Here is a 16,792-nt window from a genome sequence, read left to right on the forward strand (position 1 = left end):
CACTTTAGCTCGAGTACAGATTTTATCATTCCTCAGTTGCAAAACTCCTAGAAAAAATGGGGAGTGTGACAAAGTTCCTCCTCTACCTTGGTGGGTCCTGCGCTTATTGGCAGATTTTCTCGCCTCACAGATTCACCATGTGAGTCGGGAAACAGCCCAGAGACCTTCCCCTCTGGTAGAAGCCACAGTCCAGGTCAGTTCCTCCTGTGTCTGATCAGGAGTTGGGAGGTTTGGGAGGAACCCGGGCCCGCCCTCTACTCCGGGTTCTAGCCCAGTGCCCTGTGGACTGCAGCTGTCTAGAGTGCCTCCTGGTACAGCTGCGCGACAGCTACAACTCCCTGGGCTACTTCCCCATGGCCTCCTCCAAACACCTTCCTTATTCTCACCAGAGGACCTTCCACCTGGTGTCTGATAACGCTTGTACTCCTCAGTCTTCCAGCAATATGTCTTCTCACTCTCAGCTTCTCGTGCCTCTTGCTCCCAGCTCCTTGCATGCACACCACAAACTCAGGTGTCCTAATTAGCTAGCCCAGGGGTCTCAAACTCAGATGACCCCGAGAGCTGCATGAGGACTAGTGCATTGGCCTGAAGGCCGCATCACTGAACCCTCCCCCGCCTGCTGCCTCTGGCCCCGCCCCCACTCCACCCCTTCCAATTAGGCCCCGCGCCTGCCCCACCTCTTCCCTGCCCCATTCCAATACCATCCCTGAAGTCCCCAACCCAACGCTGCCCCCAGGAGGTGCAGAAAGGGTGCAGGGTGCAGCGGGGGCTCAGAGCAGGGAGTTGGGGTGCGCGATGTGGCAGGGAGCTCAGGGCAGGGAGTTGGGGTGCAGGCAGGGTGTGGGATGTGGCAGGGGGCTCAGGGCAGGGAGTTGGGGGTGCAGGCGGGGTTCAGGGTGTGAGCTCCAGCCTGGTGCCGCTTACCTAGAGCGGCTCTGGGGTGGCAGCAGCGCTCACTGGGGCCAGGGCAGGCTCCCTGCCTGCCTTGGCCCCGGCTCCGTGCTGCTCCGTTCCATTAAGCAGCTGGAACCGTGTCCCTGCAGCCCCTGGGGGAGGGGGAGGGGCTCGGGCTCAGGCTTCCCTGTTTGTGCGGCTCTTGCAGCTCTTCTAGGTACCTCCCACAAAGCTCCCATTGGCCGCAGTTCCCTGTTTCCAGCCAATGGGAGCTGTGGGGGGCGGTGCCTGGAAGGAGGCAATGCTGGAGCCCTCTGCCTCCTTCCCCCTCCCCCCGGCCCGAAGAGGCGTGCTGCCGGCTGCTTCAGAGAGTGGCGCGGCGTTTGCAGCATCAGGAGGCAATCCCACGGGTAGGCAGAAGGGCGGGGAGGAGTGGGAGGGGCGGGAGGGGTGGGTCACGGGGAGCTTGGCGGCCCGCGGGCCGCGTGTTTGAGACCCCTGAGCTAGCCTGTCCTAATTGATTCTAGCAGTTTCTTAATTGGCTCCAGGTGTCTTAATTATCCTGCCTGTCTTAACTGGTTCTAGCAGGTTCCTGATTACTCTAATGCAGCCCCTGCTCTGGTCACTCAGGGAACAGAAAACTACTCATCCAGTGACCAGTATATTTGCTCTCTACCAGACTCCTGTACCCCACTGGTCTGAGTCTGTCACAGGAGATAAAGAACAAGTAAAAAATGCATTAGAATCACATAGAATATCAGGATTGGAAGGGACCTCAGGAGGTCATCTAGTCCAACCGCCTGCTCAAAGCAGGACCAATCCCCAGACAGATTTTTACCCCAGTTCCCTAAATGGCCCCCTCAAGGATTGAACTCACAACCCTGGGTTTGGCAGGCTAATGCTCAAACCACTGAGCTAGCCCTCCCCCTGTTCAGAAAGGCTAGAAATGCCAGATAGACACAGCTCTGAGAGAATGTTCTTACCTTTTTCTCTCTGCGTCTTACTGTCTGTCAGACAGGCCTTGGCAGTTCCAAGTGCAATCAGCCACTTTTGCCTCTCAGCTGCACTTCTGGCTTTCAGGTAGAAGTACTGTTCTCCAGGAATAATCAGATCCATCCGAGTACTATCTGCATGGTGAACTAGGAGCAACACAGATTAAAGTCACTGAATTAAAACCCTACAGTTTCTGAGTCAAAACCCTCCAGTATGGTTCATGCTTTCCCTCACACCCACCCAGCCAACCCATCCTAACTTTGCAATAGAAAAATACTGGGATTCTTGCAAATGTATGGGGAAAACTTGAGGTCAAATAATATTTGAAAGCTAGTTATCAACAATCAAAAAAACTTTCCAACTTGCCATTTTGTGACCCAGGATAGTGAATTTAATTTGTCAGCCTCTGGGGGAAGGAATGTTCCATGCCATGAAACAGGAATCCCTTCCACTTTAATAACAAAAGGGGGGGGAAAAAAGAGCAATGCTGAACTCTCAGACATGTCCAGCTGGACCCATGAGGGCTACAATACAATGAGAAAGAAGTGCGAAACAAAGGGAGGGAGAGAGAAAAAAATGGAAGAGGGGAGAACATGTATGACACATATTGATGTGATTTATACTAGTGCGGGGCGGTCAGTAAAAGGGAACACTCTCTACTGTGAAAGGCAGATCTGCGGCAACCTTCTCCAACAAGTCTGTATCCCTGTCCATCTTTCAGTTTTCCTCCCTATATTTATACCTCAAAATTATTGTCACTAGTCTGCTCACTCCTAATGGATTAAGAGTTGAAGTGCGGAAGTTTGTTTACGATTTACACCGCCAGAGTGGATTGTCTTGTTTTAGATCTGTGCCAGGGAACATTTAGCTGGACCTGTGAGCCCCTACACCATGGCTCACAAAAGAAATTAAAGTGTTATGCCAACATGCAGCATACCCATCATACTAGACGTTTATAGTTCTTGGAATACTTTGTTCGTTATTTAATTATTTTAAAGTTTAATAGAGGTTATATTCATGTTATGATATGGGAGTGGAAGGAGGAGAAGAAATCATGATACCAGACATGTCAGATCACAAAAAATGATATTTAAGATCTATAAGGGAGTAAGAAATTTATTGGAAGAATTTTGTGCAACAGGTTCTGAAGTTCCTTAGTTACCTTGAATTTCACACACGGCCATTTGGATGCTTCCCTTACAACCCTTCCAGGCATCTTCCCTAGAGTCGTAATATGACAAGATACCACCACAGAGAAGAAACCATCGAGGCTGCCAGCCTGCAAAGCAAAACTGCATTTCTCAGTGATTTAATCTTTCATAGAACACACATTTCTTTAGTCCAACAACAATGTGGATTTCTTGTGGGAATCTATACAAGGAAAGCCCAAACAAGAGATACTCAAGATGGTTAAAGCTCAATTAACCTAATTTCCATAGAGATTTTTACTGAGCTTTACCACAGCAGCCTTTGGCAGCAATTGCAGGCTTTTCCTACAGCCCTGCTGGATTTGTGAGATGCAGGCGAAAATCAGATGAGAACATTTAGTGGAAGAAATTATCATCCCTTCCTGAGTATTAAGCTACAGACAGACTAATTTCCTCAGTCAAGCCTACTGAAGATAGCTCAAGCTCCCATGTTGTTTAGAAAAAACCCTGAGGCTCTAGTGATAATGCCTGTCACAAAAAAACCTAAGGGGCACTGGTCTGTGCTCACCTTGGTTACCTATTTGATTGGTATATTATTCTCAAGCCTCCCCAGGAAAGGGGGTGAAGGGGAACTACACTCACAGCCAAACACAAATCAGCACGCCAATAACTCTACAATCCCTGACTCCTAAAACTACAGGCAAAAACAGATGCACAGGTCCACTCCATTTACAAGCAGCTCTATAGAACCAGGCTAATAAGATGAGATGAAAGGGGAAAAAAATTAAGCTGATTTCTTACTTAAGCTTCTGCAGTATTCTAGATAATGAGTATATGAATCACATAGGAAATTACGAGAGATACTTTTTAGAAAGCTTGCCATTTATTGGCAACCTTGTTCTTTTATTTTATTTGAAAAACATACACCTTTTTGTAACAGGTACATATGGGGAGAACAGACCACACTCAATTAGGTTTTTAAGTAAAAGCGGGGGTGGAGTTGGAGTGCTGTGAGAGACAAAAATTGTAAGAGTCATTTCTGATTTTAGGCAGCTCTCAGTAAGGTGGAGATTATTCAACACAGAAGAGCAGTTGGTTAATTGCTTCAGACCCTTGATGGCATAGAAACTCTTACTTAAATAATACATAACTTCTCATCAATACAGCCTCTAATTCACTCTGAGGCTCCTGCTACTGTTGATCATAAATAATTTCAGCTAGGCTGTTATAGGTTACAGTATTACCAGAGTCCAACTGAATTACAGCCTCTCAATCAAGGACTGTACAGTCTATGCGGCAATATGCAAAGAGTACCTGCCCACATGCTGGTTAAAATGTATTTTAAATAAACTGTATTTTAAATGTATTTAAATAAATTGTCCCCCCTACAAAAAAAGTTAGTCTTTTGCTAAATTAACATCTTATTTCTCTTTCTAACAGATGAGCAAACATAGAATGAGTCACAATTCTCAGTACGTAGAACAAGCAAGCATACAGAATGCATTTTCAGAACAAAATCAGTATTGATGTATGGGAAATCAAAACTTTCAGAGCATATAGCATTTTCCAGTAACAGACTTTAATATTTAAAAGGTCCCAGTTTTTTAAAAAGTCAGATAGCAAGGATTTTGCTGGAAGATATATTAGCCACCTGGGACCCAAAGATGCTGAGCTAGCCAGCCATCAGAAGGTTATCGTGAAGGGCTGGCTAATAGTAATAGATGGCTGACAAATTGCTGATACTGCAACAGGGTATCTTTCGTTACAGGAGTTTTACATTTTGTTATGGTCACAAAACTAACCCTATAAAAATGGATCTTTTTGTGTTCTAGATTAATTTTCTCCACATAGACTTCCATATCGAGTTTGCAAGATCATTTTCCAACTCCCAGAGTACCAGAAGCTCAACCTAGGATCTGAAGAGTTAAAGCTGTGTTCCTTCTGTTTGTTAAAATTGACAACAATAAAGATTCCGGAATAAGAATTTAGGTGCACTTTCATTGATGATGCACTAGGCCTTCCAGAACATAGCTCATTCTTCCACAGCTTGAATTAGCTCTGCAGAGCTACTGGCAGTAAACGTTTGATGTTGTCGATAAAACAAGCAGATAAAACTAAAGAGGCACTGAAAGCACAGGTCTATCAAGGGCCCAATACAACATTCACTGAGATCAGAAAGACTCCAGTTGACTTCAGTGGGCATTGGATCATGTCCCACCATATTGTACTCTTAAGTGTATTTTAAAATTAGTACCATTAGCAGTTGAACGTTTTTGTCTTCTTATCCACCAGAAATATAAATGCCCTTATGTGCCTAAGAATTCAGCATTGTCTTCACATTTCCACAAGCTGGAAGGCCTGCTTGTGTACTTTTGTTTTCACACGTCAGGAAGTATGGCTGTTACTATCAAACAATCTCAGACTTGTTCAATAATAATATAGCTTAACTTTGGACACAATTCAGACTTCAATGTTGTAATGAATAAGAATCCTGAAAGTCTTGGTTCCAGATTGCTGAGACAGAGGAAAAACAGTTTGAAGACATGTAGCTCATGACAGACACACAGTGCAAATCCAGCTGGAATAATTAAATACTGGAGAATGCAGAGAAGTGGAACTGATTTCAAGTTTTCAAGAACAATTTTCAAGTACATAAAAGGTTGTTACAAGGAGGAAGATGAAAAATCGTTCTCCTTAACTGAGGACAGGACAAGATGAAATGGGTTTAAATTGCAACAAGAGCGGTTTAGGCTGGACATCAGGAAAAACTTCCCAACAGCCAAGGTAGTTAAGCACTGGAACAAATTGCCTAGGGAGGTTGTGGAATCTCTGTCATTGGAGGTTTTTAAGAACAGGTTATGCAAAAACCTATGAGGAATGGTCTAGTTCAGGGGTTTGCAAACTTCAATGCACCGCAACCCCCTTCTGACAACAAAAATTACTACACGATCCCAAGAGGGGGGATCAAAGCCTGAGCTCACCAGAGCCCCACTGCTCGGGGTGGGAGTGCCAAAGCCTGAGCCCCACCGCTAAGGGCTGGAGCCTGTAACATGAGCCCCACCGCCAAGGGCTGAAGCCCTTGGGCTTTGGCCCCAGCAAGTCTAAGCCAGCCCTGGTGACAGGTCGCGACTCACTTTGGGGTCCTGACCCGCGGTTTGAGAACCACTGGTCTATTTATTACTTAGTCCCGCCTTGAATGTAGGGGATTGGACTAGATGACCTATTGAGGTCCCTTCCAGTCCTACACTTTTTGAAAACATGCTTTGATTAAGAGATACTAATTTGGTTGGGTTTTTAAAGATACCAAGGTAAAAGATGCTAAGATTTATTTCAGCCACTGGATTATGAAAGTAATACTTTATTGCTTATTTACTTCTTGGCATTCAAAGCACTTTACAAACATCAGTTGTTAAACCAACTACTGAGGAAAATAAGTATTATTCTTCCTTTTTTAATCTGTAAAGGGAAAAGATGGAGATGTGCCTATGTCCTTCCAGGCTGACGATGGCCGGTGGGAAAATACTGGCCTGCTATTGGTTTAGATTGACATTGCTTCCCTAGAGCAATGGAGAAGAAAGAGTCCCAGTGACCAGCAGGTGAGCTAGTATAAGGCTCTTTCTTGATGCAGACATTCTTTCTAACTACAGACCCATATCTCTTTTCCCTCTTTTGAGAAAGGTTACTTAAGAGGGTTATAGCAGGACTACTTTGACAATTTATGGACTACGTGGGTTTCTTTGATCTCAGTTAACCACATTTTAAGCCTACATATGGGACAGATTCTGAAGTGCCTATATTAGCCAGTGAACTCCTCCTAGCAGAAGAAGAAATTCAAATGTTCAGGCTGAGTGTTTTAGATTGGTCAGCTCCTGCTGCTACCATTGGCCATGAAATTTTCTTGACACATTTGCAGCCCTTAGCAGGGTTGCATAGGTTACTGGAGTGGCCACCACTCCTTTCTTTTTGAGGTCTCAGAGGGAAGGTACTCCTATGCGCCAAGATTTCCCATGCAGTGGACTCCACTATTTATTCCATATGATGATACCCAGTTCTATATCTCCATCACCTCTGACCTGACGGTGCAGCGAAACACATGACCAGTGTCTGAATGAGAGTCATGGCTGGATGACAGTTGTGCAAGGCTTGGTCCAGACAAGACTGAGGCAGTATTGATATATTGAAGAAAACAACAGAAGAGCTGGCAAAGGTGGTATCAGCACTGATGTTTGGAGGAGGATCTTTGGCAATGCCACACAAGTTTATAGTCTAGGAAGTTTATTAAAGCCTGGATTGCTCCTGGATACTCAGGTGGCAGCTGTTGCCTAGAAAACATCCCCTTCTTTGACCAAACAGGCACCTGGTGAGATCAATACTGTTGGCAGCTGATCCTCTATGTATGCAAGGAATAAGCCTTTCATTATTAACAAGTCATTTTTCATTTAGTGGAACTATGTTTAGTGGCTAACATACAGAACTAAGAATCTTCTGACTCAATTCCCAGAGCTGACACAGAATTGCTAAGACACCTTGGGCAAGAAACTTATTCTCCATGTGCCCCAGTTTTGTCATCTGTAAAGTGAGGATAATATTACAAAGCTATCTTACAGGGATGTTGCCGGGCATAAAATTCATTAATGTCTGTAAAGTGCTTTGGGATCCTCACATGGAAAGGTGGCTATCAGGATTGACAAGAATTGATTTTTAAAAATTTTAAATTAAAATCAGGTTAATTTTTTAAAAATAGGTTAATTTTTTAAAAATAAAATCTATTCAAAATTAAATTTGAAATTGATGACCTATATTGATGTCTAAACTTATTATAATCTACTACAACCATTTAAATTATATACAAAAATGAATACAAAAATATTAAGTCGTACACGTTTGCTGCCAAGCTTTAAAGAAAGTCAAACCACCGAATTGATGGAAATCACTGGCTAAACACCTGGAAGTTGAGTTTGTTGAAGAGCTAACCAATATTTAACAGCAGTAGCCTCTTCTGCAAGTCAGAGAGAATACTTTCATCATTTTAATTTATTCAACTAGTTCAGTTGAATAAATTAAATGACCAGATGATTCATAGTTAAGAAACCAATTTGGAGTTGAAAAACCAGTTTTTCCTCTACCAATCTATGAACAGAAACTAGGGTGAAAGGTGGAGCTCCACAATGTCCATCTAGATGTTACAACTAGTAATCAGATACAAACAGTTCAATTCACTAACTGCAGATAGTACTTTTGTTATGTAATAAATCAGTTATAGTTTTAAATGCAAAATATGTTTTGATAACCTTTTCCACTTATGTATCCAACACATTTAGTTTTATTTTTTTTAAATGCTGCTTTTGTGTATTTAATTGAAATTTAATTTCTATCCAAACAGAGCTCAACACAAATTGCAAGCAAAAAATTAATCTAGTAAAAAGATAAGCTATATAATTGCTTAAATAAATTTGTATAGATATAGTGTATTCTCCTGGTTAGCAAAAAGAAACACCAAACTTAGTGTAAAAGCTATATTTAGTTGCAAATCAACATGTTTTAATGGTTACCTGACAAAATGAGCATCAACCTCTCTTTAGAAAAATAACTAAGATGCACAAATGCAAAACACGATTAAAATCAATGACTTAAATCAAGGTTGCCTGCTTGCTGATTAAAAGATTGAAATCAGTGATTTATACCACTTTGATTTAAATCAATCCCCCTAAATGCTACAGAAGTCTCTTGAATATTTGCACTAACAACAAAGGTTCTACTCTACACAGTATTTTTCAAAATCCCAATTTGCTTCATACATTATATGAAAAACATATATATTAAACATCTGCCCATACTTCTTATGAAACCAAGTTCATTCCACATGGTTGCTCATTCAGCACTATCAATAGTCACACCACTCCCATTCAAAAGGAAGAACAATTAGTCTTTAGCAAAGGAATAATTACAGATTAGATAATTTCTGGATCATTTCTTGTCTCTCTCTGAGAATCAGATTGTCCCTAGAACTAATACAAATACAAGGTTTTTCTCAACATAGGCGCTCCTACACAAGAGTGGGTCTGCTTTTTCCTTATAATCCTCTAATGCAGTGGTGGGCAACCTGAAGCCCATGGGCCACAAGTGGCCCATCAGGGTAATCTGATTGTGGGCCACGAGACATTTTGCTGACGTTGACCTTCTGCAGGCATGGGCCCAATCTTACTTAACATTTTTATTAATGACCTTGGCACAAAAAGTGGCAGTGTGCAAATAAAATTTGCAGATGGCACAAAGTTGGGATGTATAGCCAATACGGAAGAGGACTGGAATATCATACAGAAAAGATCCGGATGACCTTGAAAACTGGAGTAATAGAAAGTGCAAAGTGCAAGGTCATACAAGGACTAACAAGAATTTCTGTTATAAACTGGGGACTTATCAGTCTCCCATGTTTAGGAAAGGTGAATTCAAACTGGAACGGTGCAGAAAAGGGCTACTAAGATGATCCGAGGAATGGAAATCTATCTTATCAGAGGAGACTCAAAGAGCCTGACTAGTTTAGCCTACTGAAAAAAGGCTAAGGGGAAATAGGATTGCTCTCTATAAATACATCAGAGGGATAAATACTAGGGAGGGTGAGGAGTTATTTAAGTTAAGCCCCAATGCTGACACAAGAACAAATGGATATAAACTGGTCAGCAACAAGTATAGGCTTGACATTAGATGAAGGATTCTACCCATCAGAAGAGGGAAGTTCTGGAACAGCTTTCCAAAGGGAGCAGTGGGGGCGAAAAAACTAACTGGCTTAAAGACTGAGCTTGATACGTTTATGGAAGGGATAGTATGATGACACTGCCTACAATGGCATGTAGCCGATCTGCAACTGCCAGCATCAAATATCTCCAACACTAGACGGGAAGGGCTCTGAGTGACTACAGAGAATTCTTTCCCAGATGTCTGGCAGTGTGTCTTGCCCATATGCTCAGGGTCTAACTGATCAACATGTCTTCGGTCAGGGAGGAATTTTACCCTGGGTCAGATAGGTGAAAACCCCCCCAGGCCCTGTCATTCTCTGCAGCCTGGGGCACGGGTCACTTGCAAGTCTAATTTAGTGTAATTGATGGATTCTCTGTAACTTGAAGCCTTTAAACCATGATTTGAGGACTTCAGTAATTCAGCCAGAGGTTATGGTCTATTACAGGAGTGGGTGGGCAAGGTTCTGTGGCCTGCAGTTTGCAGAACGTCAGATTAGGAGATCATGATGGTCCCTTCTGGCCTTCAAGTCTATAAGTCTAAATTCCTGCTCCCTTTAGCTTATTTATGGTGTGGTTATGAGACTGATCTGAGTCAATCCACTGGATTTACACAATGCAAGAGATGACATCTCTCCACTACCACATCCCTTTATTTCTCTCTCCACCAAAACCATTCTCTGTGATCATACACACTCATTCATATACAGGAGAATTAGACAGCAAACTATACAGGCACCAATACTGGAGTTACATGGCTCACCTGCTGGAAGATTCTGCAGAACAATACAGGAAATACTCTCTCAGTTGCCCCAACACCCCCACCTAAAGAGCAAGGAAAGAAGAGATGAAATGTTCTTGATTCCCACAACCTAATCAACTTCACTGAAAGAGCATCTTCCGACTGCCTCAATTAAAAGATTATAAGACAAAAAAGGATGTTATATGAAAACATGATCTCAAACCATATGGTCCAGAGCAAGAAAAGCATAGAAATCTAGAACACACAAAGCCCCATAGAAAATTAGTTGGCTGGTCACTGGAACTGCCATACTGGTCTGACCAGTGGTCCACCTAATCAAGTATCCAGTCTCTGATAGTGGCTAGTACCGCTAAGATTACCCATACCTGATGCACTAGGAATTACAAAAACTTCAGCTGCATACTTCCAGCTCCCCAAAAGCCACCTTGTTATATATATATAGAGAGAGAGAGAGAGAGAGAGACCGACCTATCTCATAGAACTGGAAGGGACCTTGAAGGTCATTGAGTCCAGTCTGCTGCCTTCACTAGCAGTACCAAGTACTGTCCCTGGTAGTTCCCCCCATCCCTAAATGGCCCCCTCAAGGATTGAACTCACCACCCGGGGTTCAGCAGGCCAATGCTCAAACCACTGAGATATCCCTTCCCCCCTTCCAGTTCTATAGGACAAAATCAAGGAGGCTAAAAGGAAATGAGGGCTAAACTTCTCAAGCATAGGCTCCTTCATTTGTGGAAACACCGAGGGTCCAATTTTCAGAGGTTAACGTCAACTGGAACTGTGCATGCTCAGCACTCTGAAAACTCAGGCACCAGGTGTCTTAAGTTCAGCACCCAAATTAGGAGACACTTTTGAAAATATTAGCCTATGTATTTAGAATCTGCCTCTATCAGTTAGTGTTCTTTGTAGTTTTCATTTAAAAAAGTGAATTTATTAAGATGCAAGTTTCAACATATGATGGCATTAGAGGCAAAAAAAATTTAGATTTTTGTGATTTAGAACTTTATATTCAGAACTTTAATTTGCTGTTCTGTTTTAGGTCTTGGCATATTAAAATCAGACAAACGGAAAGGAATTCGGACAACAGTCATAACTCAAAGAAAGACTGAAAGAGATAACTATATATGGTACAGTGTAGCATGGCTAACCATGGCAAGTATCTGAAGGGTGTAACATTTCAAGAAAGAGGAATAATTTACGGTTGCTACAAGGTTTAATTATGAGTTATAAAATTAAATTATGGGAACATTTACATGCCAGGAAAAGGTCTGATAGCAAGCATTAGACTGTTGCATAGCTTTCCCAGGGGAAATGGTGGAAGTTACTTCACATGTAACTGTTAAGAGACTAGGTAAAGTGCTAGAAAATGTACTGCAGAGAACAATTCTGCACTTGCATATGCATGGGCCAGTCGATGTAATCAGTATTTGCCATCTCTAATTTAGAAGACATTTTTAATCTTCAAGTAAAGACATGAAGACTCTGGCGAGCTGATCTTAAGTAAAATACTTCTCATGTTCAAAGTCTGAAGTTAATTGAATTTGAGTAGAAAGAACATTGGGAAGTACCAAGCTATTACCTACATAATTAAAGGAAGGAGCTCCCCATCTTCAGCATGTACTTCCCTATGGGCTGTTTATACTCCATAATAAATGGTAATTTACTCACCCTATAAAAGTCTTGTCTGAAATCAGGCTTTTTTTTTTTTTTTTTTTTTACGAGTCAGTCTCCTAAGACTCAGCAAAAGTAACTTCTAAGAAGTAAACTAGGTCTAAGACAAACATCGGGTTATGGCTCTATTTCAGACAGATGTGTAGATCAGCTTCCAAAGCACTCAGGCTCAAATCTTCAAAGGATTTAGGCACCTAACTCCCATTGCTGTCAACAGGAATTAGTTGCCTAAATACCTTTGAAGATCGGAGCCTCAGAGCAACACCACTTGTACTTCATCTAACCTACTCAAACCAACTTGCCCAAAAAGAAAATGTCTTGATTGTTATCATAGTCAAGAATCAAACTGGTGCTGTGTATGACAGAATGCTGTACACATCTCAGCTTACACTTAGTAGGTCAGATTCACATTAGACAGAAAGACAAGGTCTAATCTAATGGACTTAGTTCCTGGATCACACCCTGTTCTATCAAGAGATAATCACACACACTCTTTGTCTGAGGTCACAAGTTCCTTCTCTGTGCCTTTGTTATTTAATACCTCCCTCTGTAGGTGTTTTGAGGATTAATTAGAGTTTGTAAAAACCCTGTGAAGGTATAATCACCTAGTATTATGTTTAATAATTCAGTGAAAATTGTGCAGTCTCAAATTGGCAGAGTGAGGGAAGACAGGAATGGTCTCATAGTTCACAGAAGTAGTGTGAACACATGATCCTGCCTCTGAGGGTCTATATACCCTTTTATAAGGTGTATATACTTTGCTTGCATGGTTTTTGCAGGTGTACCCATTACATCAGCAGCTGAGAACTGGGCCCACACATTTTTATTATCTTTGATAACCTGGATATATGGGAGCAGGAAGTTTTCAGGGAAAAACGCATAGAGAGGGCATTGAAAATTAAAATACGGTGGAGGCACCACTCGTTAGGATATCGGAAAAACTTTGAGGCAAATTTCATCGTCTCTCATGAGTGTCAGTGATAGAAACATTACCACTGGAGATGATGACCCCCAGCAGACTCCATCCTCTGCTCTCTTGGGAGAGAAAAAGAAAGCATATGTTTTCAAATATTTTAAATAAGCTTCCTGTTTCCATGAATGTCTCGTATGATCTTGGACCATGTGAAACAAAGCATTACAGATTGGTGGTATAGAAAGATAGAAAAAGAGCTTAACTGTTATACACTTTTATATCTTTGCAGTACTCAGGGTCCCATTATATTTTGCACACATTTTACATATACTATTTACACTATGCAGCACATCTAGTTCGGAGGGAAAATTCCTATATTGGCAGAGGTAACTATTGCAGATGATTTAACAAGTCTTTTCTCCATCTCTAATATCTGATTTTCTATGAAAGGATAGTCTGCTGGCTCTCATGTCACAGTTCTACTTCTCCTCTTCTTGGAAGCAATCAATCTGTAAATGCCACACCCCACTCCATGTTTATTCGGCATTTGTATTATACTATTATGCACTTTACAACGTAACAGAAACTCGTTTGTTTAGTACATTATACCCATTGTATATTGCCTGTATAGCACTACATTGTTTATTGCAGAAACACTATTCACAACTGTAAACGTACTCAGCATTTTACAAATACAGAACAAAAATACTACATAGTACCAATGAATTTATAATTTAAGTAATAACAAAAGAAGAGGCACTGATGAGACTGACCTGCAAAATTCAGTAGCAGTGCCAGGGTTTGGCATAGCCACTAAAGAAAAAATTACATCACAATCTACCACAGTCTCCTTCTCTGTGTGGGCTCATTGGGCACTCAGACTTGCTAAGTCTTACACACCTAGAGAAGGGAGACTCACTCATTCTGCATTAGTTTTATTAAGATTTTCAAAGCATCTCCCTTCTTTATGAAAATGGATTTTGATTCAGGTGTGTTTCAATTTGTTTGTTTTGTTTTGTGTTTTAACGTAAGTCTGGATCTAGCTGAATCCTGACAGATCCTGCAGCTTTTTGGCCACAAGTCCCATCAAACAGAGAACAAGTCTGGCTGTTCCTACTGCACCAAGAAACGCAAATCCCGACACATCCGAGAGTATAAGCACTGTAAGAACTTGGATCCATTACAAGAATCCAGCCAAGTTTTGGCCTCAGTTTCCTAACCAGACAACAAGTCTAACTGCTCTGAGTGCACTAAAATATTCTGTCTTTGTCATATCACAGTACATGAAACCCAGATCTAGCACCTGGAACCTACTGGAACTCTGCAAGTTTTGGCCCTCACTCCCCAAATTCCATTGCATGAACAGAAAAAAAGCGTAGCAGCTCCTACAGCACCAAAAAATTATAGACCCTAATGTGTCCCAAGCAATGCAAAAACCTGGATCCAGCAGGATCATAGCAATTTTTTGCCTTTTCCACATGGCAATTTTGAGTCTCAGATTGTAAAATCCAAATAGAAAACAAATGTAGCAGCTCCTACTTCAGTGGAAAAATCTGGACCCTAACATAAACCAACCCCAAACCTCTCTCTTACATGAGGTATGCCATAGCAATTCACAGTCTTTTTAATATATGTATCCTTTGAACAACCTTGTGAGGTAGACAAGTACACCTCTACACCGATATAACGCGACCCGATATAACACGAATTTGGATAGAACGCGGTAAAGCAGTGCTCGGGGGGGGCAGGGCTGCGCACTCCGGTGGATCAAAGCAAGTTCGATATAACGCGGTTTCACCTATAACGCGATAAGATTTTTTGATTCCCGAAGACAGCGTTATATCGGGGTAAAGGTGTACTATTGTCCCATTTTACTGAGGGGGAATTGAGGCACAGAGGGACAATAGCACTGGAGAAACATCTGTCAACTGGATCCTGCCAATTTTCAACCCAACCTCCAAAAATCTGACTAAATAGAGGAACAAGTGTAGCATCTCCTAATGCACCACTAAACCTAAATCAAGTTGCTATCTAGTGCAGCAGCACAAGAACATGTATCCAGCATCTGGATCCCATGGGATCCAGTTTGGGATTAAACAGACAAACAACATCAACAAAAACACAGACAACCAACTAATCCCAAAGCTCTACTGGCTAAATAGAGAAGAAATGCAGTTGCTCACATGTAATTGAAAATTTCAAATTGCAATGCATCACGGCTCAGTACACCACAAAGTAACATATCCAAACACCTGGAGCTGGTCAGGCTTCAAGTTCCCAAACTGTACCATCAAAGCAGACAACAACTGCTTCTACCAGAAAATAGCTATTTAACAAGAAAAATTCATGCCCCATCACAATCCAGTGCAAGAACACCACAAAAACACATATCTGGCACTTGGGTCTTATCAGACCCAGTTATGTTTTAGCCACAGATCTCTAGATTTTATTGCATAAATGGAGACAAAGTGTTTCTACTTCACCATAAAAATCTGGACCTGATACAGCCTGGCACCAGGGAAAAATCCAAGTAGATCAGGATCCAAGAGGTATTGATTTTTTTTTTCACTTAGATCCTCAAAATGTAACCTTATAGATAGACCTTGTGTTGTGAACTCTCAAAATTCTATTGTGAATCTCATGCTATTTGGAGTTTTTCTTAAAGCCACAGTTCCTGGACCACCCTAAATACAACAGACTCAGGATTTTTTTTGTATGTTTTTTTTTTTTTTAATGTATAAAAAGTGTTTGGCCCTAATGGTATGTGACCCTAACAGCTCAGAGGGAAAATAAAAAGAATTCAGAACTAAATTAAAAAAAAAACCCTCCTGATTTTTCAAGCCAAAATTATGATTTTTAGGGGGCCTGAGTCCAGATTTTTGAATGTTTGGGGGTGGCAATTCTGAAGACAGCATGTGTCCTTTCATATCACATAAATCTATGTACATTGTATTTTAATGAAGCCACAATAAACAAAACTTAACCTCTTGACTTTTCTAGATACAGCCTAATTTTATACCAGACCATAGAAACGTGACCCATCTCATCTTACAAAAGTGGATGATCGCATTGTGTGGTTTTAGCCAATCTTGACTGAGATTTACAAAACAGTCTAGAGGATTTAGAACTTCCATTAATTTTAAGCACATTTCAATGGAAGATGTGTGTTTAAATCCTTGAGACTGCTATATTAATCTCAGGGCACCATAGACTGGGGCTGGGGTGCATGCAGATGCAGATTTTGCCAATCAAGTTGAGGCTGCTACAACAGCTTTCTATTTAGATTGTACATTTTGGAGTTTGTGGCTAAAGACAGTCAAGATCCAGCTGGATTCCAGTGCCACACCTGGATTTTTACAGCACTCATGCTCTGGGTTATAGGTAGGGTTGCCAAGTCCCTTATTACCAGGGATGTCCCTTATTTTTTCCATCTCTGTACAACAAGATCGGGAGTTGCTGAGTGCTGCAAAAAGCAGCAAGAAATACCTCTGGTGAATGTAGGTGAGTATTACTGCTTATGATGATGATGATAATATCAGGAGCATGGGTCTCTTATTTTAAGATACATTGTTGGCAACCCTGTGTGTCAGGGTCTATTGGTTTTGGGTGCCATAAAGTAGCAAAATTTGTTTTGCCTTTTTGCATTAGAAATACAAGGCTGTACAAGCGCCAGGATCAA

At 41.5% G+C, this 16,792-nt stretch overlaps 1 protein-coding gene across 4 annotated transcripts in view; it reads right to left on the reverse strand.

The window, feature by feature from the left end:
- PLEKHA8 (pleckstrin homology domain containing A8) overlaps positions 1-16,792 on the reverse strand; it is a 40,233-nt gene that overhangs the window by 22,683 nt on the left and 758 nt on the right. For 2 of the 4 annotated variants that reach the window (XM_054020046.1, XM_054020049.1), the window contains exons 2-3: positions 3,050-3,166; positions 1,878-2,033 (exon numbers count right to left, since the gene is read on the reverse strand). In XM_054020046.1, coding sequence (XP_053876021.1) covers positions 1,878-2,033; positions 3,050-3,166 — 273 coding nt within the window. Of the gene's footprint in view, positions 1-1,877; positions 2,034-3,049; positions 3,167-10,532; positions 10,595-13,886; positions 13,936-16,792 lie in introns of those variants that run through there. The other 2 variants (XM_054020048.1, XM_054020047.1) reach the window with 2 other exon arrangements.

The sequence above is a fragment of the Malaclemys terrapin genome, chromosome 2, assembly GCF_027887155.1.
Source record: "Malaclemys terrapin pileata isolate rMalTer1 chromosome 2, rMalTer1.hap1, whole genome shotgun sequence".
In the NCBI taxonomy this organism is placed as follows: domain Eukaryota; kingdom Metazoa; phylum Chordata; order Testudines; family Emydidae; genus Malaclemys; species Malaclemys terrapin.